At 46.2% G+C, this 23,678-nt stretch overlaps 1 protein-coding gene across 1 annotated transcript in view; it reads right to left on the bottom strand.

Moving 5' to 3' along the window:
• Nucleotides 1-22,738, bottom strand: part of LOC109821010 — a 30,547-nt gene extending 7,809 nt beyond the window's left edge. The window contains exons 1-2 of the mRNA XM_020387203.1: nucleotides 22,717-22,738; nucleotides 22,008-22,653 (exon numbers count right to left, since the gene is read on the bottom strand). Of these exons, the coding sequence (XP_020242792.1) occupies nucleotides 22,008-22,552 (545 nt within the window). The 5' untranslated portion in view covers nucleotides 22,553-22,653; nucleotides 22,717-22,738. The remainder of the gene's footprint in view (nucleotides 1-22,007; nucleotides 22,654-22,716) is intronic.

Genomic DNA, 23,678 nt, shown 5'->3' with positions numbered 1-23,678 from the left:
GTATAGTCCGGAAGCGCGCATGCTCATGGAAAAACAAGGATACGATTTCACACTCGGAGAAGGTTTATATTTCGATCGAGGATCCCGTATCCCAGTCAAAGCGGCATACGTACCAAAAGGAAAATCCGATGACTATTACCGTCACAAGAGAGGCTTAGGCTATGTCTCATCAGATGACGAATGTGGTTGGCAAATTATCGATCAAATTGCTAACAAAGCTAAGGATGGGTACTTGCCAGATTCTTCAGCTGAGGATTCCGACACAAGTTTGGGAGAAATGTTTAAAACTTTAATATCAAACATGACTACAGCTGATCCATCTACGTTGGAGGATGACGATCAAATGCCAATGTGAGAAGACCCATGGGTTCATCACCTAAACATGCAGTACAGTGATAGGTTTGAACAGAGAGAACCACCAACCGAAGATGAAGTAGTCCAAATTAATATGGGCGATGAGGCCAATCCAAAGCCCATATTCATCAGCGGTAGTCTTCCTCCAGATGAGAAGGAGGAATTAATTGCCCTGATCAGAGAATACATTGATGTCTTCGCTTGGAACTACGAAGATATGCCAGGACTCGACCCCAATGTGGCAATGCACCGCCTAGACATCAAGCCGGATGCCAACCCTGTCAAACAACAGCAAAGACGGTTTCGTCCGCAGATTATGGAAGCCATTGAGGCAGAGGTTAAGAAGTTGATCGATTCAGGATTTATCCGAGAGGAACAACATCCAGACTGGTTAGCCAACATCGTTCCCGTCATGAAGAAGAATGGCAAAATCAGGATTTGCATCGACTTCAGGAACCTGAATGAAGCATGTCCAAAAGACGATTTTCCTCTCCCAATCACGGATGTCATTATCGACAATACATGTGGATTCGAGAGGATGTCCTTCATGGACGGATTTTCGGGGTATAACCAAATCAAGATGCACCCGGATGACGAGAAGCATACAACATTTAGAACACCCCTCGACGTCTTCTGCTATACGGTAATGCCTTTCGGTCTGAAGAACGCAGGCGCCACGTACCAGCGAGCAATGACTAAGATTTTCCAAGAACATCTCAGGAAAACAGTCGAGTGCTACGTCGACGATTTGGTTGTAAAAAGCCGCAACAAGGAAGATCACATCAAGGACTTAAAAACGATGTTCGATCTCATGCGGAGCCATCAATTAAAGATGAACCCCACAAAATCCTTCCTTGGAATGTCCAGCGGAAAATTCCTTGGGTTCGTCGTCACCACTAAGGGTATACATATCGATCCCGATAAGGTGAAGGCGATACATGAATTGCAGCCTCCGAGGAATCTAAGAGAACTCAGAGGATTGCAAGGGCGGCTAGCTTACATCCGGCGGTTCATCTCAAACCTTTCTGGGAAGTGCCAACCATTTTCTAAGCTAAACAAGAAGGGTGTGTCATTTATTTGGGACGACGCCTGCCAAAAGGCACTCGAGGATATCAAGACATATCTGACAAATCCTCCTGTTCTCGTTGCACCAAAATCAGGTAAACCGTTCTTGATTTACATCAAGGCGATGAACCATTCGATAAGTGCTTTGTTAGCACAAGACGATGATAATGGTCACGAACAGGCAGTTTATTATTTAAGTCGGACTTTGGTGGGCGCTGAGTCTCGATATCCGATGATTGAGAAAGAATGTCTCGCGTTGGTGTTTGCAGTGCAAAAGATGCGGCATTACTTAGTGGGACAGACAATTTATGTTATCTCCAATGTTAATCCTGTGCGAGTATTTATGACGCAACCGGGTTCGATGAATTGGCGGTTGGCAAAATGGGCCATCCTCTTGTCCCAGTATGATTTGCACTTCAAACAGCAAAAGTCGGTCAAGGGACAAGCGATTTGTGATCTTTTGGCGGCAAACCCGACCGCAGATGCGGCAGAAGTATATGATGACTTGCCGGATGAAACCCACGAGGTTAACACTACATCGCACCAGCAAGTATGGCAATTATATTTCGATGGTGCTTCAAGAGCAGTTAATAGGGTGATAACCCCGAGATGTCCCACCGTCTCCTCTGGAGTTGGAGTCGTCTTAATCTCCCCGGGAAAGCATGTGATGCCCCGAGCTTATTCATTGACTGGTCCGTGTTCCAATAACGTAGCCGAGTACAATGCACTTCTCATTGTACTCAGTTTCGCCAAGGAGCTGGGGGTCGAATATCTCGAAGCTTTTGGGGATTCTCAATTGATAGTCAACCAGGTCCGTGGAGAGTATGAAGTCAGGAACCAAGACCTGATCCCGTACCACCAGGAAGCCATCAAAATGGCAGAATCTTTTGAAGAATTCTTCATTGAATATATCCCTCGTCTCCAGAACGCTTATGCAGATGCACTGGCGGCACTAGCGGTATCACTGGCACAGCCTCCCGAAACTGAGCTGTTAGTCACAGTACGGACGCATCAACTCTGCGTACCCATATACAGCAGGGATATTGAAGAGGAAGATGACGGAAACGTAAACGCCAAGGAGGTGAATTCAACTCAAATTGGGTCTGAGTCCCGAGATTGGCGTTTTCCCATCATTGACTACGTCCAGTATGGTATTCTGCCAGAAGACGTAAAAGAAAGGGAATCAATTCGCCGAAGAGCGCCAAGATTCTTTTATAATGCCGAGACCCATGAGACCCATACGTTATACCGTAGAGGGTACGATGGTTTATTACTCCGATGCCTTTCGAACAAAGAAGCAGAAGAAGTTCTTAAGGAAGCGCACGAAGGAGAATGTGGTGCGCACCAGCCCGGTCCCAAACTGTATGATCGCATCAGGAGGATGGGATATTTCTGGCCAACGATGGTTCGTGACGCAATCGAATACGCACGAGAATGCCACGCTTGCCAGATACATGCAAATTATATGCATCAACCGCCAGAGCAGTTGCACACATCAACCACGTCATGGCCGTTCGAAGTATGGGGCATGGACATTGTTGGTCCTATTTTTCCCCCCTCAGTCAAAGGCGATCGATTCATTCTGGCGATCACGGATTACTTCTCAAAGTGGGCTGAAGCAATTCCGCTTAAAGAAGTAAAGACGAACAACGTCATCAATTTCATCAAGCATCATGTCATCTACAGACACGGCGTGCCAAGAAGGATCATTCATGACAACGGTCCGCAATTTATAAGCAACGCCTTCATCAGATTTTGTGACAAGTTCAAAATTGAAGACGTTTCATCAACACCTTATTATCCCGCCGCGAATGGATTAGCGGAGGCGTTTAACAAGACGATCATTAAGATCCTGTCCAAGCTCGTGAAGACCAATAAACGAGACTGGGACGATAAACTCGGTGAAGCACTCTGGGCTTATCGCACCACCATACGCACGCCTACGGGAGCTACCCCGTATTCGCTGGTATACGGATGTGAAGCTGTGCTACCGCTGGAAATTCAGATTCCATCCCTTCGGATTGCCCTCGCAACGGAGATGACAACGGAGGAACAACATCAGAAGCGTCTCGAAGAGCTCGAGAGGCTGGATGAAAAGCGTTTGGAGGCTCAACAACACATCGAGTTTTACCAAGCCAGGATGTCAAGGGCTTTTAACAAAAGAGTCCGACAGAGAAGCTTCAAGGAAGGAGATCTGGTCCTCGCTGCTCGCCGACCAATAATTCTCACCTCCAAGAAGAAAGGTAAATTCGAACCCAAATGGGAAGGACCGTTTGTAATAGACACAGTCTATTCAAACGGCGCATATCGCCTGATTACTCAAGAGGGCGCCAGGCAATTAATGCCAATAAATGGGAAGTTCCTGAAAAAGTACTATCCCTAGTACATTCAGGATAACTCATTTACCGGGAAGTTCCTCGAAGAATATTACACTTAATATTCTAGAGGATAACCCAAAATCATTGTCACCACCAAAATCCCTCACTGATCAATTTCAATTGACAGTGAGTCCACCAAAAATGTTTTTCTGGCCCTCTTGATTCTTTCCATGAACAAGAGGTCCACTTTCAGTTCGGAGTCCCTTTTCGATAAACGAAAGAACTCCTTCCCTTTTTCTCTTTGGTTAAACCTTGTTCATGGTTATAACCGGAGTTGAAAATACCACTTCGATAAACGAAGGACCCATTTTCAGTTTAGATAACTCATCCTATAAAAGGCAAGTTTATCTAAATTTTCCAGATTCTCGGAGTGGACACCCCACTTCTAGTTTCTTCTTCGCTGGAAATAGAATATAAAATTCTTCCTTTCCAGAATCAGGGAATAGAATATAAAATTCTTCCTTCCTTGTTTTCGGGTTCGCCTTCACCCTAAAAGAAGACCGGGAAATAGAATATAAAATTCTTCCTTTCCCGCACCAACCTTTTCTAAGAATCTATCAATCTAGGATTCATCCTAGGAAGTTTATCCCGAATCCTAAGCAGGGATAAGTCTGCGCCTAACACGCGCTGCCGGTTTAGTCTTTTTCCGCACAAAAAGACACCAGAGTCTGATTCTGGGGTATTTTATCCTGAAACCTAAGCAAGGATAAGTCTGCGCTTAACCTGCGCTGCCGGTTAGTTCTTAACCGTTAAAAAGAACACCCGTCCACATATTCAACATTGTGGCAGGTCGTCATTAATAACACCAAAATCCATGCCTTACACGCATGGGGAATGTCATCCTGAATCCTAAGAAGGGATATGCCGACGCCTAACACGCGTCGCCGGTTTAGTCTTTCGCCGTAGAAAAAGACACCAGAAGACCAGTCTGGGGTATTTTATCCCGAAACCTAAGTAGGGATAAAGTCAACACCTAACACGTGTTGCCGGGTAGCCTATTCCCGTAACAATGGCGAAGTCTATGTATTCGACATCATAGCACGAAGTCTAAGAGAATTCATTCTCTTAGCACAACGTTACATGCGAACGGAGTTAGACAATCCGCATGCTAGCCCGACTCAAACGGTAGTCGGTAAAGGCTAATCAAACCCGTTGAAGGCTGGGGGTTAGCCAAAAATCCTAAAGTCAACACCTAACACGTGTCGCCGGGTAGCCTATTCCCGTAACAATGGCGAAGTCTATGTATTCGACATCATAGCACGAAGTCTAAGGGAGTTCATTCCCTTAGCACAACGTTACATGCGGAACGGATTCCGACAATCCGCATGCTAGCCCGACTCAAACGGTAGTCGGTAAAGGCTAATCAAACCCGTTGAAGGCTGGGGGTTAGCCAAAAATCCTAAAGTCAACACCTAACACGTGTCGCCGGGTAGCCTATTCCCGTAACAATGGCGAAGTCTATGTATTCGACATCATAGCACGAAGTCTAAGGGAGTTCATTCCCTTAGCACAACGTTACATGCGGAACGGATTCCGACAATCCGCATGCTAGCCCGACTCAAACGGTAGTCGGTAAAGGCTAATCAAACCCGTTGAAGGCTGGGGGTTAGCCAAAAAATCCTAAAGTCAACACCTAACACGTGTCGCCGGGTAGCCTATTCCCGTAACAATGGCGAAGTCTATGTATTCGACATCATAGCACGAAGTCTAAGGGAGTTCATTCCCTTAGCACAACGTTACATGCGGAACGGATTCCGATAATCCGCATGCTAGCCCGACTCAAACGGTAGTCGGTAAAGGCTAATCAAACCCGTTGAAGGCTGGGGGTTTGCCAAAAATCCTATGAGTATTATGGTCAATCATTTCAAACGTGATGAGGAATCATAATAAAGATAAAGATAAAAACCAATTCCACTAAAGAGAATCAAATGTCAAGGTTTTCAGCAAATAAAATCATACATCAAGCCCATGGCTAAGAATCTGCTGACTGAATTCAGATAACTTCTCGTCATAAGAGCGTCTAAGCTCCTCCTGCAACTCAGCTCTAACAGACTCTTCGTTCGCAGCTAAAGTCCTCACAGCATCCTCCTCTGTCTCAGCCAGTCTCTGCTTCAAGGACTTCAGCTCATCAGATAAAGCAGCATTTGCTTGCTGATTCTGCATCTTTGTGTCTTCCTTCTCACGGAGTTCTCGTCGGAGCTGATCTATCTGAGAATCAAGCTCCTCGAGGAAAGAAGATCTAGTGGCGAAATCAGCCTCAACTCGATCTATGCGGTCCCGCTGCACCTGAATCTCGAGCTCAGCAACCATCCGAGTACTGCGCCATGTCTGTAAGCGAGCATCCAACTCGGCAGCAACGAATGAAGAGGCACCTGTATCCCGGAGCTCATGAAACATCTGAAGCTCACGCTCTAAGCGATCAAGGTCATCAACCATAGCCGTCGCTAGATCCGGACATCCTATGTCCCTAATCAAGTTTATCTTGGAATCGAGGTAGGGCTTAAATTGGCGAAGAGAAAGTCCGTCGTGGAGGAGTTTGCCAATTATAACAGTCAGGGAGGAGAAATAAGAGCGGACTTCTACGCTGATGATGATCTTCTCAGGGTCATCCCCTGATAACAACTCCTTAACGAGGATATGAAGCTGAGAAGGAAGCCCTACACAAAGAAGAGAAGTTCGTCAAAAGCCTCAATGAGGAAATGAACGGCATCGCTCAGCTAATTAAATTATACCTCCTTCCCCTCGAGTCACTGGGGGTGATGGAGATGTAACAACTGTAGCTGCATCGACTGGTGGAGTTGGTCGCACAGCCGGCTCAACATGGTCTTTCTCAACAAAAGCTCCTGTCAAATTCAAAACAGAATTCGCAGAGGCGTTACATTATAGCTGCATTAGTCAAGGTCGACTAGTCCTATAATCAACTCAGCAGGAGGCACATACCTTCAAAGGAACCATCCTCAGGATTGTTAGCAAATGCGGACTCAGGAAACATGTCTCCAGGTAGCTGGTCATCAATCTGAGGTGAGCTATATATGTAGTGCATCATAGGAGTGTCCGCAAACAGGCTTCCCTCGTCAAAATCGTCGATGGAGAAATCTGACATAAAAGAATATAAGTGCCAAAGAATAATGAAGAGACTACAACTAATGGAAATGAGTTACCTCTCACGGGTGCATCAGCCTCTTCGTTTCCAAGGTTCGCCTCCTGCAAATTATCTGAAGGAGCAAGGAGTAGAGGACAGTTAGAGGATACACAAATTCATTAATGTATTATCTAAAGAAATACGCTGTCAGTGATAGATGTACCTTGACTCACAGAATCTGGTCCTACACTGATCTCCTCCCTAATGTCAGCAACCCCTGTAGACTTCTCTACAGGGGGTAGTGGGTCAGACTCATCGGGAGATAAGGGAACAGGATCGGGACTCATCTCATCCTCCCCACGCACTCCTATATAGAAATGGAAAAGCATGAGTCAATGTTCAGAATAACCAAGAAAATGGTTCAAAGAGTAGACGTTACCTCTGTCACTAATAGGGTCATCTCCAGCCAGATCCATGTCAGATGCTCGTGAAGCTACACGAGGTTTGCGGGCCAATCTCTTCCGCCTAGCAATAGGGATCGAAGGTCTCGCCTGAGGAGGAGGACGGAAATCTTCATCCTGATCAACTGTGGTATCTGGAACATCAAACCATAGTCAGTTTCAACACTTCTGGAAGATAGAAGAAAAAGATGAAGTGCAAACCTCGCTCGGAAAAGTCATCGTAATCTTCGGGATCCCCGCCCGAAGCCTCGTCTGTGGAATGGAATGTCCTCTGTCCCTCTTCGTCAATCCGACGAGTCTTGTTCCGTATCCTCTGTGCCCGGGCGTTTTCCCGAATCCTGCGGGAATCAACCTGGGAAGCTGCCTCAGCCTCTAACTCTGCGATTGGCTTCACAGGGATAGTCTTGTTGGCTGCTAACAACCATTTGCAGCTCAAGAAAGTAAGGTTCAACTGCCGGTCAGCACTCGGGAGACTAAATCTAACACCAGTACAGCCAGTCACGGTCCACAACCAAGCGCGGAGACCGTCTATCAAACCACTATGAGTACGAAGCTGCTGACGAGGATTCCCAATGTAAAGCTGGTCATAGCCAAACTGGCGAGCGAATCGGCACGGTAGATATGGTTCGATGAAGCACTGATCCCTCACCCGGAAAGTCAGATAGCCGGGCCTAATATTCACTAGCCAGTTGAAGCAGCCGATGTCTAAATAAGTCCGGTACTCTCTAGGCCTCTCATCATCTATCAAGCATTCACCATATCGACCGGAGAACTGCGGAAAACAAGTAGAGAATGCCCAACACTTATGGACCTGCAACTGCTGTCTGACATCAGAAAATCCGCGGCCCTCCCACCTGCCATTCTCAAGCAACTGTAGCAGGGGAACAGAATGGTCTGTGGCGTTCGGCACCGACATCATATCCGAGCGATGAAGGACAAACCAGGCCATCAGATAAGCGTACGGGAGCTCCACCTTAAGCGTGGGAATCTGACCTGGTAAATCGGTCTCCTTCCGTGTGAACGCACTGGAAAGCTGTCGAAGTCCTCGGTGAATATTAGCCACCATCACCGGAAGAAGTGAGAGTTCCTTCTTATAGGCGAGCTGAACTGCTGGGTAAAGTACCTCCAAGGGCAAGGCGTCGCCAGACTGATATGGAACCACGCACTTTTTCAACCAGATAGCAAGAAAGCCAGCAAGAAGTGTCATTGGTCGAATTGGTGCGGTAGCGTGCCACAAGAATGACTTGAACTTGGTCTTCGCAGGAAAGCCACCCTCAGGACCGCCGGTGGTGTAAGATTGAGCGCCGATCTTCTTCAGTAGACTGTTCACCTCTGAAGGAGTGAATGGGGCCAGCTCACAAATATCCTCGCCATGAGTGCTCTCCAGATTCTTGAACAAGTAGTTCGCAAATTGTTTCAGACTCACACATACCTTGGTCCTCTTTGCTAAGGGCTCCGACTGTGCCAAAGCAATATGGTAATGACAAGTGAGGTCCCATAGAGTCTCATAACGGTCAGGCATGCGATCTTTTAATTGGCTCAACTCATGACTGGAAGGAAAGTACTCCTGGTATAGCATCTGTCCCATGGACAAGCCAGAAATCCTGTGCATCTCGTGAAGAGCCAAGCCTAACTCCCCCTGCCGGGTCAGAAAAGTGTTCGAGTCTGGATTATATAGCTCGAACAAAGCACAGAAATGTCTCAAACTGATAGGCAAGCCATACACGGTGGCACGAACGGCTGCATACAAACCGCAAGCATGCAACTCCTCGCCCCATCGGCTCAAGACGTATGTCGTCATGCGGCTCCACCAAGACTTGTCCGAAGAGTGGACCCAACCGTAAAACCTGTGACGTGTCGCTGGCATCTCCCGTCCCAGAACAGCGAGACGATTCCTCAAGGTGGAAGCGGTAGCAAGGAACTCGTTACGTGGTGGTTCGTCCAGCCCCAATACACCAGGACGCAATCCGGTAACACGACTTCTGCACGAACCAGGAACCGCCGAATGAGTGATATAGCCGCAATGGACACTCATATGATCCTCTGTCAAGCGCCACGACATCTCCCGTGTCACAGCCTGACATCTGAGCTCAGTCAATGAACGATGCCGAGGAATCTCCGGCAAGTATATGAAGCCATTGCCGGTCTTGTGAAGCCAATGCTCAGCACCAATGAATACGGCTTCTGGGTCATCGACAGAATCACCAAATAGGAAATCGCTCTTTCGAAGAGGCTGAGTAGAGCTGGCGTCCTTCACAAAAGGCGCATCTGTGATTAGCTGGCGAATAGCTCGATGACCACCTTCCCTCACCACTTGGGCAACCTCAGTCGACGTGTCCGAAGCAAACTGAGGGGTAGCTGGAATAGGGGAAGGATCGTTGGAGTTCGAATAATGCTCGCCACGCCGTCCATATATTGCGTGGGACGGGAATGATCCAGAAGGGTACCCCACTGCAAAATAGACAGTTAAACACTGGTTAGTCTCGATTATAAAAGGAAATTGAACTCATCTTACAAATAGCTAAGATAGAGTCATTGCCTTATAAAGGGTGAGACGATTTGGCCACATTGTGCAATCACAAAACAGGGTATGTCGACAACATATCCCTGCCTTATAAAACGCAATGTAGTGTCAAATCGCCCCCTTTAATTTTGAGATATGGTTTTGACCAAGCAAAACATATCTTTGAAGCGTCGATCCTCACCAAGGAGAATCAAGGCTCTTCCCGATTGCCTCGCCAAGGAGAACAACGTGGGGTTTAAAAAAGGGTCAATTTACAAATTTATAAGAAAAAAGGGTTTATTTGCAAAAAGTAGCTCACCAGCATAAGAGGGAGGCGCGCCATCAACCGACATGGCAGGGGAACGACCTCTCGAGGCGCGAGACATGACGGCCTGCAAAATAACTCAAAGGGTTAGATTCAAAAAATAATTTCAGCCCTAATTTTTGCATAAAAACCCCTCAAAATTGCATTTTTACCCCCCTGAAAGATTAGCTCGAGGCATCAAATCACACCCTCAACCCTCACATATAACCCCACAAATGCATGAATTAAATTGAGCATGAAAAAGATCCAAATTGTGGAAGATTTACCTGAAGAAAGGCTCGAGATCCAACGAAGATGAGACCTTTTAGGAAACTTTCACCACGTGCTCGAGGGGTCTGAGAGGAATTCTAAAAAATGATTTTTTGAAGGATCTCTCAGTCAAAGATCAAAAGGAAACCCAGATCTCGGATAAATATCAAAGTTTCGAGGAGAAAAGACGCTCGAGGGAAGAGAAAACTCAAAAAGGAGGAAGAGGGGGGGGCCGGCCCTAGAAGAGAGGAGGAAGAGAAGAAAAAAGAAGCCAAAAAACCCTCTTTTATAGCCTTAAACCAGATCTGGCTGAACCAGACCAGACCAGACTGAACCAGACCAAGCCAAATTGGACCAGACTGAGCCAGAATGAGCCAAATTGAGCCAGAATGAGCCCAATTGAACCAGATTGAACCTGGCTGGACTAGACCAGACCAGAGTGAGCCAGAATAGGCCAGATTGAACCAGATTGAGTTAGATTGGACCAGTTTGGGTCAATTTCGAACCAGTTTGAACCAAATTCGAACCAGAATTCAAATTGGAGCTAAATTAAGCATCGAAACGAATTCAGATCAATCAATGGTTCGATCCCTCACCTAGTTAACCCCTCTCCCACATATTGGGAAGGGTCAGAAAGATTTTGAGCCCAAATACTGCCTTTTTTGAGACATCTTTGGACCGGTTCTGATCATTTGAGCACGGAAATACTCCAATAAGGTATACGAGTATAAACTATTTCCTATTGTTGTTGAGAAGTTCCTGGAGAATATTTTTCTAAAAATATTCTTAAGGATAACTCAATAACACGACGTCGGACAACGTGTCACAAGTGAGGATTCAACACCGACAATCGAGCGTTAGTTGCACGTCGAACCAACCAACACGAGTTAAAGATTGAAAAAATCAGGAATCGACTTCAAAGTTCAAATTCCAACAACGGTCAGACAATAAATGCAGCACCGGAACCCCTACAGGCATTCTACAAAGCACTGAATGGCCCGAAGGATTGAAGGAATACAGAACAAAAGTCATTTCCAGGTCCCGTTACACCGACAAAGGGTAGGGGCAATCATATCCAAAGCATTCCAGACTCTTCTATAAAAGAACGAGGCTGAAAAGCTTTGGAGGGGGTATCTGTAGGCGTATAAAACTGCTTATAGGTCCCTTGACACAGCTCGGCGCGATGATTCGACAAATCGACGAACGTTCAAGCAACGAAACGAACTAAAGAGGCTACAAAGCTAACGAACTGCATGTGAACAACGTTAGTGGTTCGGGGAGTCGACGGGTCTTCCAACAAAGTGGATTTGAACTCAAACACCGACTGAGTTTACTGCCAAATCCGGAATCAAGTCAACAAATCAACAAAACAACCGAACAACGGACAAAACAACCGGAAACAACGGAAAACGACAAAACCAGCGCACCTGGGGGAACTCGGCCCGAACCGAACCACCCTAAGGTGGCTCGGCCCAAGCCGAGCCACCCTAGGGTGGCTCGGGGGCCGAGCCAACTTCTTCGACGACGACACCGAGATATCTATCGGATCGTTGCTCGATGAGAAGCAGAAGGACGGAGAGTTAGTCGATACCTTCGTCAAAAGATTCCGGAACAAGGCGATGAATTGCCGGGACCCGATCACCGAGGAATTCATCCTCCAGACCTGCCACAACAACCTCGCGTTGGACGTGCTAGAAGCAATGGGGACAGCACCATCCAATACATGGAAGGACTTGAAAGTCCGGGGAGAGCAAGCTGAGCGATTCCTCAAGAGGAAGAAGGCGGAAAGAGGCCAACCGGCGACGAGTGTTCCAAAGCAAAACTTCGTCCCACGGGGGAAAGGTAAGGCACAAGCTAATGCAGTTGATGCTAATCAAACCTTTCAATTGCAACCACAGCAACAGCAGCCACAGCAACAAGCACCCCAACAATCTCGAGGACAATGGCAACAACGGCCTCAGAAGCAGAAATCTGCGGAGCCGAGGTTTCCTAAAGTGTACTCCTTCAAGGATGATGAAGTTCCCGGCATCTTCAAATACCTGTTGGAGAACAACAAGATCCAGTTGCCGGCGATCGTGGATCAAGAAGGGGCCAGCAAAGTGACGGATCCAAAGTACTGCGCGTACCACAGAGCGGTCCACCACCCTACGAGATCATGCTACCACCTCAAGGACAAGATCCAGGCGTTAATCGACGTAGGAGTCATAACCCCGAAACCAGCCAAGAATGTGGGGGCCAACGCAGTGTCAATCAGTTTTGGGTCGGTGCCTACAACTTGGTTCGAGCCAAAACGCGTCACCAAAGTCGGGATGAAGACGGTGAATGACGATCCGCACGGACAGCGCCAAAAGGGACTTGTGCCGCACACAACCCCAAATGGCGAAATCCTTTGGGTTCATCCAGATCTGATTGGAGATGAACAATGGGCCGGTTCGTCATCCGGGAGGAAGTCTAAAGGAAAAGGGAAGTCTTGTTATGGAGTCTCTGCTATCCCAGGGGAAGATGACGAAAGAATCTCCACTTTCCTGCTCTCTGAAGAAGAACAAGAAGCTTTTGCGACACGGAGCGGAAATGAATACCACTACAATTATCCGCCACCTAGTGAGCAGGGGGTGAACAAGCGGGGACCAGCCAAAACTCTCACGGAGATGGGAGTGATTGCAAGTCCCACACCGGGTAAAGAAGCTCTACGACAACCGGTGAATAAACCAAAAGAGAAGAATCCCCAAGAGGTACAGAATCCGAAGCAGTCTCGTTTCAGTCGTCCAATTGGAAGAGACAAACCGGAAAGCTCGAAGACTCCGCATAGCTTCGACATTATGGCGCAATTAGCCAACATTCCTGCACGGATAACGCTGTATGAGTTGCTGCGATTATCCAAAGAAACCAGGGAGGCCCTACAAGAAGCTTTGGCCAATGCAGAGGTATTTCTGACTCAAGTCAAGCCGATACCTGAACAGCCAGAACCGCTGAGTCAACAGTGCAACATAGCGACTAAGAACCTTCCCTGCATTACTTTCACCAAAGAAGATATGCAGACGAAGAATTCGAACCACGATCGGCCGTTATATTTCGTCGGATACATTGGCTCCAGCCAAGTCAACCGAATCCAAGTGGATCCGGGTTCTGCTGTGAGTATTATGCCGCTTCGATTGATGCATTTCCTCGGCATCCCAGTAAGCAAGTTGGCGTCCACAGGCACTGTTATTTATGGATTCAACACTAGTGGGTCAAGACCCTTGGGTAAGATCCGGGTGAAGTGCCAGATGGGAGATCTGAAGACAGAAGTCACGTGTTATGTGATCGATGCGGAGACTTCGTACAACTTACTATTGGGTCGGCCTTGGATCCATAGTAACGTGATAATTCCCTCTACTCTCCATCAGTGTTTGAAGTATGTCGACACTGACAATGAGGTTAGGACGGTGGTCGCGGATAAGCAACCATTCAAGGGGTATGAGAATTATTTCACCGATTCTCTCCTTTATGGTAACGAATCCGATACTGAACCATCGGCCCAGGGCACAGACAGCGGAGAAGAAGCTGATTCTGAAGCCGGATTCGATTACAATGGCGGTTTTGTTTTAAATGACATTGTACCCTTTGTAATCAATCTTGACGATGAACAATCGTCAGATGGAGGTTGTAACTGGCAACTTGCCGATATTGCAATAAAAGATGATTTAGAGTACTCCTTGTCTCTTGATGATGTGATGAAAGGGCTGTATGATAATCCTGAGTTGTATATGCCGATCCGATCATCCTATGTAACGAAGGAACACCTCCAGCATTCTTTCGGAACAACCATGGTCATCCCGAACAAAGTAAGAGGTGCTAAAGAAGTGATTTACGGTAAAGGAAAAAGCTCTCCGTTACCAGATCATTTCCTAAGTGAAGACGAAGATGATGACAAACCTGGTCGACATCTATCCAAGTATAGTCCAGAAGCGCGCAAGCTCATGGAAAAGCAGGGCTACGATTTCACACTCGGAGAAGGTTTATACTTCGATCGAGGTCCTCGTAATCCAGCCAAAGCAGTATATGTACCAAAAGGTAAACCTGAGGATTATTATAAATATGGGCGAGGCTTAGGTTATGTTTCATCAGATGACGAATGTGGTTGGCAAATTATCGATCAAATTGCTAACAAAGCCAAGAAGGGATACTCTCCTGATGCTTCAGAGTGGGACTCCGATACAAGTCTGGGAGAAGTTTTCAAAGCCCTAATGGCAAATATGGCTACAGCTGATCCATCCACCATGGAAGACGACGATCAAATGCCAACATGGGAAGACCCGTGGGTTCACCATCTGAATATGCAATATGGCGATAGGTTCGAGCAAAGAGAACCACCCACTGAAGATAAAATAGTCCAGATTAACATGGGTGATGAAGCTAACCCAAAGCCTATATTCATCAGCGACAGTCTTCCCCCAGATGAGAAGGAGGAATTGATTGCTCTCATCAGGGAATATATCGACGTCTTCGCATGGAATTATGAAGACATGCCAGGGCTCGACCCCAATGTCGCAATGCACCGCCTCGATATCAAGCCGGATGCCAAACCTGTCAAGCAACAGCAAAGACGGTTTCGTCCGCAGATTATGGAAGCCATTGAGGCAGAGGTTAAGAAGTTGATCGAATCAGGATTTATCCGAGAGGAACAACATCCAGACTGGTTAGCCAACATCGTTCCCGTCATGAAGAAGAATGGCAAAATCAGGATTTGCATCGACTTCAGGAACCTGAATGAAGCATGTCCGAAAGATGATTTCCCTCTCCCAATCACGGATGTCATTATCGACAATACATGTGGATTTGAGAGGATGTCCTTCATGGATGGATTTTCGGGATATAACCAGATCAAGATGCATCCAGAGGATGAGAAGCATACGGCGTTTAGAACACCCCTCGGCGTCTTCTGCTATACGGTGATGCCTTTCGGTCTGAAGAATGCCGGTGCCACATACCAGCGAGCGATGACTAAGATTTTCCAAGAACATCTCAGGAAAACAGTCGAATGCTACGTTGATGATTTGGTTGTGAAAAGCCGCAACAAAGAAGATCACATCAAGGATTTGAAGACGATGTTCGATCTCATGAGGAGTCATCAATTGAAGATGAACCCCACTAAATCATTCCTTGGAATGTCCAGCGAAAAATTCCTTGGGTTCGTCGTCACCACTAAGGGTATACATATCGATCCCGATAAGGTGAAGGCGATACATGAATTGCAGCCTCCGAGGAATCTAAGAGAGCTCAGAGGATTGCAAGGGCGGCTAGCTTACATCCGGCGGTTCATCTCAAACCTTTCTGGGAAGTGCCAACCATTTTCTAAGCTAAACAAGAAGGGTGTGTCATTTATTTGGGACGACGCCTGCCAAAAGGCACTCGAGGATATCAAGACATATCTGACAAATCCTCCTGTTCTCGTTGCACCAAAATCAGGTAAACCGTTCTTGATTTACATCAAGGCGATGAACCATTCGATAAGTTCTTTGTTAGCACAAGACGATGATAACGGTCATGAACAGGCAGTTTATTATTTAAGTCGGACTTTGGTGGGCGCTGAGTCTCGATATCCGATGATTGAGAAAGAATGCCTTGCATTGGTATTTGCGATGCAAAAGATGCGGCATTACCTGGTGGGACAGACGATCCTTCTCTTGTCCCAATATGATTTGCACTTCAAGCAGCGGAAGTCGATCAAAGGACAAGCGATTTGTGATCTTTTGGCGGTAAACCCGACCGCAGATGCGGCAGAAGTATATGATGACTTGCCGGATGAAACCCACGAGGTTAACACTACATCGCACCAGCAAGTATGGCAATTATATTTTGATGGTGCTTCAAGAGCAGTTAATAGGGTAATAACCCCGGGATGTCCCACCGTTTCCTCTGGAGTTGGAGTCGTCTTAATCTCCCCGGGAAAGCATGTAATGCCCCGAGCTTATTCATTGACTGGTCCGTGTTTCAATAACGTAGCCGAGTACAATGCACTTCTCATTGGACTCAGTTTCGCCAAGGAGCTGGGGGTCGAATATCTCGAAGCTTTTGGGGATTCTCAATTGGTAGTCAACCAGGTCCGTGGAGAGTATGAAGTCAGGAACCAAGACCTGATCCTGTACTACCAGGAAGCCATCAAAATGGCAGAATCTTTTGAAGAATTCTTCATTGAATATATCCCTCGTCACAAGAATGCTTATGCAGATGCACTGGCGGCACTAGCGGTATCACTGGCACAGCCTCCCGAAACTGAGCTGTTAGTCACAGTACGGACGCATCAACTCTGCGTACCCATATACAGTAGGGATATTGAAGAGGAAGATGATGGAAACGTAAACGCCAAGGAGGTGAATTCAACTCAAATTGGGTCTGAGTCTCGAGATTGGTGTTTTCCCATCATTGATTATGTTCAATATGGTATCCTGTCAGAAGATGTAAAAGAAAGGGAATCAATCCGCCGAAGAGCGCCAAGATTCTTATACAATGCCGAGACCCATACGTTATACCGTAGAGGGTACGATGGTTTATTACTCCGATGCCTTTCGAACAAAGAAGCAGAAGAAGTTCTTAAGGAAGCGCACGAAGGAGAATGTGGTGCGCACCAGCCCGATCCCAAACTGTATGATCGCATCAGGAGAACGAGATATTATTGGCCAACAATGGTTCGTGACGCAATCGAATACGCACGAGAATGCCACGCTTGCCAGATACATGCAAATTATATGCATCAACCGCCAGAGCAGTTGCACACATCAACCACGTCATGGCCGTTTGAAGTATGGGGCATGGACATTGTTGGTCCTATTTTTCCCCCCTCAGTCAAAGGCGATCGATTCATTCTGGCGATCACGGATTACTTCTCAAAGTGGGCTGAAGCAATTCCGCTTAAAGAAGTAAAGACGAACAACGTCATCAATTTCATCAAGCATCATGTCATCTACAGACACGGCGTGCCAAGAAGGATCATTCATGACAACGGTCCGCAATTTATAAGCAACGCCTTCATCAGATTTTGTGACAAGTTCAAAATTGAAGACGTTTCATCAACACCTTATTATCCCGCCGCGAATGGATTAGCGGAGGCGTTTAACAAGATGATCATTAAGATCCTGTCAAAACTCGTGAAAACCAATAAACGAGACTGGGACGATAAACTCGGTGAGGCACTCTGGGCTTACCGCACCACCATACGCACGCCCACAGGTGCCACCCCGTATTCGCTGGTATACGGATGTGAAGCTGTGTTACCGCTGGAAATTCAGATTCCATCCCTTCGGATCGCCCTCGCAACAGAGATGACGACAGAAGAACAACATCAGAAGTGTCTTGAAGAGCTTGAGAGGCTAGATGAAAAGCGCTTGGAAGCTCAACAGCAAATTGAGTTTTATCAGGCCAGGATGTCTAGGGCTTTTAACAAAAGAGTCCGACAGAGAAGCTTCAAGGAAGGAGATCTGGTCCTCGCTGCTCGCCGACCAATAATCCTCACTTCCAAGAAGAAAGGTAAATTCGAACCCAAATGGGAGGGGCCGTTTGTGATAGACACAGTCTACTCAAACGGCGCATATCGCCTAATTACTCCAGAGGGCGCCAGGCAATTAATGCCAATAAATGGGAAGTTCCTGAAAAAGTACTATCCCTAGTACATTTAGGATAACCCATTTACCGGGAAGTTCCTTGAAGAATATTACACTTAATATTCTAAAGGATAACCCAAAATTATTTTTCTCCACCAAAATCCCTCACTGATCAATTATAATTGACAGTGGGTCCACTAAAAATATCTTTCTGGCCCTCTTGACTCTTTCCATGAACAAGAGGTCCCCTTTCAGATCAGAGTCTCCTTTCGATAAACGAAAGAACTCCTTTCTCTTCTCTTTGGTTAAATCTTCTCACGGTTATAGCCAAAGTTGAAACTTCACTTCGATAAACGAAGAACTCTTTTTTCCAATTTAGATAACCAATCCTATAAAAGGCAAGTTTATCTAAATTTTCCAGATTCTCGGAGTGGAGATCCCACTTCTAGTTTCTTTCTCGCACTGGAAATAGAATATAAAATTCTTCCTTTCCAGAATCAGGGAATAGAATATAAAATTCTTCCTTCCTTGTTTTCCGGGTTCGCCTTCACCCTAAAAGAAGACCGGGAAATAGAATATAAAATTCTTCCTTTCCCGCACCAACCTTTTCTAAGAATCTATCAATCTAGGATTCATCCTAGGAAGTTTATCCCGAATCCTAAGCAGGGATAAGTCTGCGCCTAACACGCGCTGCCGGTTTAGTCTTTTTCCGCACAAAAAGACACCAGAGTCTGATTCTGGGGTATTTTATCCTGAAACCTAAGCAAGGATAAGTCGGCGCTTAACCCGCGCCGCCGATTAGTTCTTAACCGTCAAAAAGAACACCCGTTCACATATTCAACATTGTGACAGGTTGTTATTAATAACACCAAAATCTATGCCTTACACGCATGGGGAATTTCATCCTGAATCCTAAGAAAGGATATGCCGACGCCTAACACGCGTCGCCGGTTTAGTCTTTCTCCGAAGAAAAAGACACCAGAGTTCGATTCTGGGGAATTTTATCCCGAAGCCTAAGTAGGGATAAGTCAGCGTCTAATACACGTTACCGGGTAGCCCCTGAAACAGAGTTGCTAGTCACAGTAAGATCGCATCAACTCTTCGTACCCCTATACAATATGGGTACCGATGAAGAAGAAGATGATAGGGGCCCAAACACCAAGGAGGTGAACTCAACTCAAATCGGGTCTGAGTCCCGAGATTGGCGCTTTCCTATCATTGACTACGTCCAATATGGCATCTTGCCGGAGGATGTAAAAGAAAAAGAATCTATTCGCCGAAGAGCACCACGGTTCTTTTACAATATCGAGACCCGTACGTTATACCGCCGGGGGTATGACGATTTGCTCCTCCGATGCCTTTCGAACGAAGAAGCAAAAGAAGTGCTTAAGGAAGCGCACGAAGGAGAATGCGGTGCGCATCAACCTGGTCCCAAGCTATATGATCGAATCAGAAGAATGGGATATTATTGGCCAACAATGGTACGTGACGCAATCGAATATGCACGAGAATGTCACGCCTGTCAAGTGCATGCAAATTATATGCACCAACCGCCAGAACGATTACACACATCAACCACATCCTGGCCATTCGAGACTTGGGGTATGGACATTGTCGGTCCAATTTTTCCCCCTTCAGTCAAAGGTGATCGGTTTATTCTCGCTATCACTGACTACTTTTCAAAGTGGGCTGAGGCGATTCCGCTTAAGGAAGTGAAGACAAACAACGTCATCAACTTCATCAAGCATCATGTCATATACCGACACGGCGTGCCGAGACGGATCATCCACGATAACGGTCCACAGTTCATAAGCAACGCTTTCATCAGGTTTTGTGATAAATTCAAGATCGAGGATGTATCATCAACAGCGTATTATCCAGCTGCAAACGGATTAGCTGAAGCTTTCAATAAGACGATCATTAAGATCCTGTCTAAGCTCGTGAAGACCAACAAACGAGACTGGGACGATAAACTTGGGGAGGCACTCTGGGCTTATCGCACCACCATACGCACTCCTACGGGAGCTACTCCGTACTCGTTAGTATATGGATGCGAAGCGGTGCTACCTTTGGAAATTCAAATTCCCTCCCTTCGGATCGCTCTCGCAACGGAGATGACGACCGAAGAACAACATCAGAAGCGTCTCGAAGAGCTCGAGAGGCTGGATGAAAAGCGTTTGGAGGCTCAACAACACATCGAGTTTTACCAAGCCAGGATGTCAAGGGCTTTTAACAAAAGAGTCCGACAGAGAAGCTTCAAGGAAGGAGATCTGGTCCTCGCTGCTCGCCGACCAATAATTCTCACCTCCAAGAAGAAAGGTAAATTTGAACCCAAATGGGAAGGACCGTTTGTGATAGACACAGTCTATTCAAACGGCGCTTACCGTCTGATTTCCCTAGAGGGCGCCAGGCAATTAATGCCAATAAATGGGAAGTTCCTGAAAAAGTACTATCCCTAGTACATTCAGGATAACTCATTTACCGGGAAGTTCCTCGAAGAATATTACACTTAATATTTTAGAGGATAACCCGAAATCATTGTCTCCACCAAAATCCCTCACTGATCAGTTCCAATTGACAGTGGGTCCACAAAAAATGTCCATATGACCTTCTTGACTCTTTCCATAGACAAGAAGGTCCCCTTTCAGATCAGAGTCTCCTTTCGATAAACGAAAGAACTCCTTTCTTTTCTCTTTGGTCAAGCCTTCCCATGGTTATAGCCAAAGTTGAAATTCCACTTCGATAAACGAAGAACCCATTTTCAGTTTAGATAACTCATCCTATAAAAGGCAAGTTTATCTAAATTTTTCCAGATTCTCGGAGTGGACACCCCACTTCTAGTTTCTTCCTCGCTGGAAATAGAATATAAAATTCTTCCTTTCCAGGATCAGGGAATAGAATATAAAATTCTTCCTTCCTTGTTTTCGGGTTCGCCTTCACCCTAAAAGAAGACCGGGAAATAGAATATAAAATTCTGCCTTTCCCGCATCGATCTTTTCCGAAATTTATCAATTTAGGATTCATCCTAGGAAGTTTATCCCGAATCCTAAGCAGGGATAAGTCTGCGCCTAACATGCGCTGCCGGTTTAGTCTTTTTCCGTAGAAAAAGACACCAGAGTTCGATTCTGGGGTATTTTATCCCGAAGCCTAAGTAGGGATAAAGTCAACACCTAACACGTGTTGCCGGGTAGCCTATTCCCGTAACAATGGCGAAGTCTATGTATTCGACATCATAGCACGAAGTCTAAGGGAGTTCATTCCCTTAGCACAACGTTACATGCGGAACGGATTCCGATAATCCGCATGCTAGCCCGACTCAAACGGTAGTCGGTAAAGGCTAATCAAACCCGTTGAAGGCTGGGGGTTAGCCAAAAATCCTAAAGTCAACACCTAACACGTGTCGCCGGGTAGCCTATTCCCGTAACAATGGCGAAGTCTATGTATTCGACATCATAGCACGAAGTCTAAGGGAGTTCATTCCCTTAGCACAACGTTACATGCGGAACGGATTCCGATAATCCGCATGCTAGCCCGACTCAAACGGTAGTCGGTAAAGGCTAATCAAATCCGTTGAAGGCTGGGGGTTAGCCAAAAATCCTAAAGTCAACACCTAACACGTGTCGCCGGGTAGCCTATTCCCGTAACAATGGCGAAGTCTATGTATTCGACATCATAGCACAAAGTCTCGGAGAATTCAATCTCCGAGCATAACGTTACATGCGAACGGATTTAAACAATCCGCATGCTAGCCCGACTCAAACGGTAGTCGGTAAAGGCTCATCAAACCCGTTGATGGCTGAGGGTTTGCCAAAAATCCTATGAGTATTGTGGTCAATCATTTCAAATGGAATGACGAATCATAATAAAGACGAAAGCAAGTTTCACTAAGAGAATCAAAAGTCAAAGTGTTCAGCAAACAAAATCATACATCAAGACCATGACCAAAAATCTGCTGACTGATCTTAGAAAGCTTCTCATCATAAGCTTGCCTAAGTTCAGCCCTGATGGACTCCTCGGTGGCGGCTGAAGTCCTCGCAGCGATCTCTTCTGTCTCGGCTAGCTTCTGCTCCAGGGATCTCAACTCATCAGATAAAGCAGTGTGGGTTTGCTGATCCTGTGCTTTCGTCATCTGAAGAATATCCAAATTCTCCTCTTTTTCACGGAGTGTTCTTCTGAGCTGGTCTATCTCGGTCGCACAAGAGGTAATAGAAAGATCAAGGTCGGCAAGCGAAGATAATCTAGTAGCAAGGCTCGTCTTAACTCGATCTACTCGGCCCCGCTGCATCTGAATCTCGAGCTCAGCAAAAATCCGAGTCTCGCGTGACGACTGTAAGCGGGTGTCCAGCTCGGCAGCAATAAATGAGGAGGCACCTGCATCTCGGAGCTCACGAAACATCTGAAGCTCATGCTCTAGGCAATCAAGGTCATCAACTATAGCCTGTGCCAAATCTGGATGTCCCGCTTCCCTTATCAAATTGACTTTAGAATCAAGGAAAGGCTTGAATTGGCGAAGAGAAAGTCCACCATGGAAAAGCTTGCCAATCATAGCATTCATGAAAGAGAAGAAGGAGCGGACTTCTATACAGATGACAATCTTCTCAGGATCATCATCAGATAACAACTCCCTCGCCAGAATATGAAGACGAGAAGAATTCCCTGCACGATAAAAAAAAAACCGTCAGAAAAAGACCTTGAAGAGTAAATAAATAGTATTCATACCCTCTTGAGTCACTGGGGGTGGTGGAGGTCTAACGGCTGGGGGTGTATCAACTGGTGTAGTTGGTCCCATAGCCGGCTCAACAGGGTCATTCTCAACAAAAACTCCTGTTAAATACAAGTCAGAATTCTCAGAGGCGTCACATTATAGCTGCATTAGTCAAAATTGGCTAGTCCTATAATTAATTTGGGAGGAGGAATATACCTTCGAAAGAATCATCCTCAAGATTCTTATCGAACGTAGGCTCGGAAAATATATCTCCGGGTAACTGGCCATCAAATTGAGGAGAGCTATACATGAAGTGGAGTGTAGGAGTCTCCGCAATCAAGCCTTCCTCGTCAAAATCATCAATAGAGAAATCTGACGTAAAAGAATATAAGTACCAAAGAAGAATAAAGAGACTACAACCAACAAAAATGAGTTACCCCTTATGGATGCGTCAGCCTCTTTATTCCCAAAATCCACGTATGTCTCCTGCAAGTTATCTGAAGAAGCAAGATGTACAGAAATGATTAGAGGCTGCACAAATTCTTTTGTATACCATCTAAAAGATACATTGTCAATAGTAGATGTACCTGGATCTGCGGAATCAGGTCCTACATTGCTATCCTCCCTAATGTCGGCAACCCCTGTGGGCCTTTTTAACTGGGGCAGCGGGTCAGGCTCACCAGGAGACACAAGAACGGAATCAGGACTCATTTCGCTCTCTCCACGCTCTCCTATATAGAGATGGAAAAGCATGAGTCAATGTCCGAATAACCAAGAAGGTGGTTTACAAAGTAGATGTTACCTCCGTCACTAGCAGGATCATCACCAGCCAAGTCCATATCAGATGCTCGGGAAGCTACGCACTGCTTGCGGGCTAATCTCTTCCGCCTAGCAGCAGGGACAATAATCATTGGTCTCGCCTGGGGAGGGGGATGGAACTCTTCATCCTGGTCAACTGTGGTCCCTGAAACATCAA

Source organism: Asparagus officinalis, chromosome 8 (genome assembly GCF_001876935.1).
Source record: "Asparagus officinalis chromosome 8, Aspof.V1, whole genome shotgun sequence".
In the NCBI taxonomy this organism is placed as follows: domain Eukaryota; kingdom Viridiplantae; phylum Streptophyta; class Magnoliopsida; order Asparagales; family Asparagaceae; genus Asparagus; species Asparagus officinalis.
Note: the sequence above shows the minus strand (reverse complement) of the source record. Positions and strands in the feature narration are given on the sequence as shown.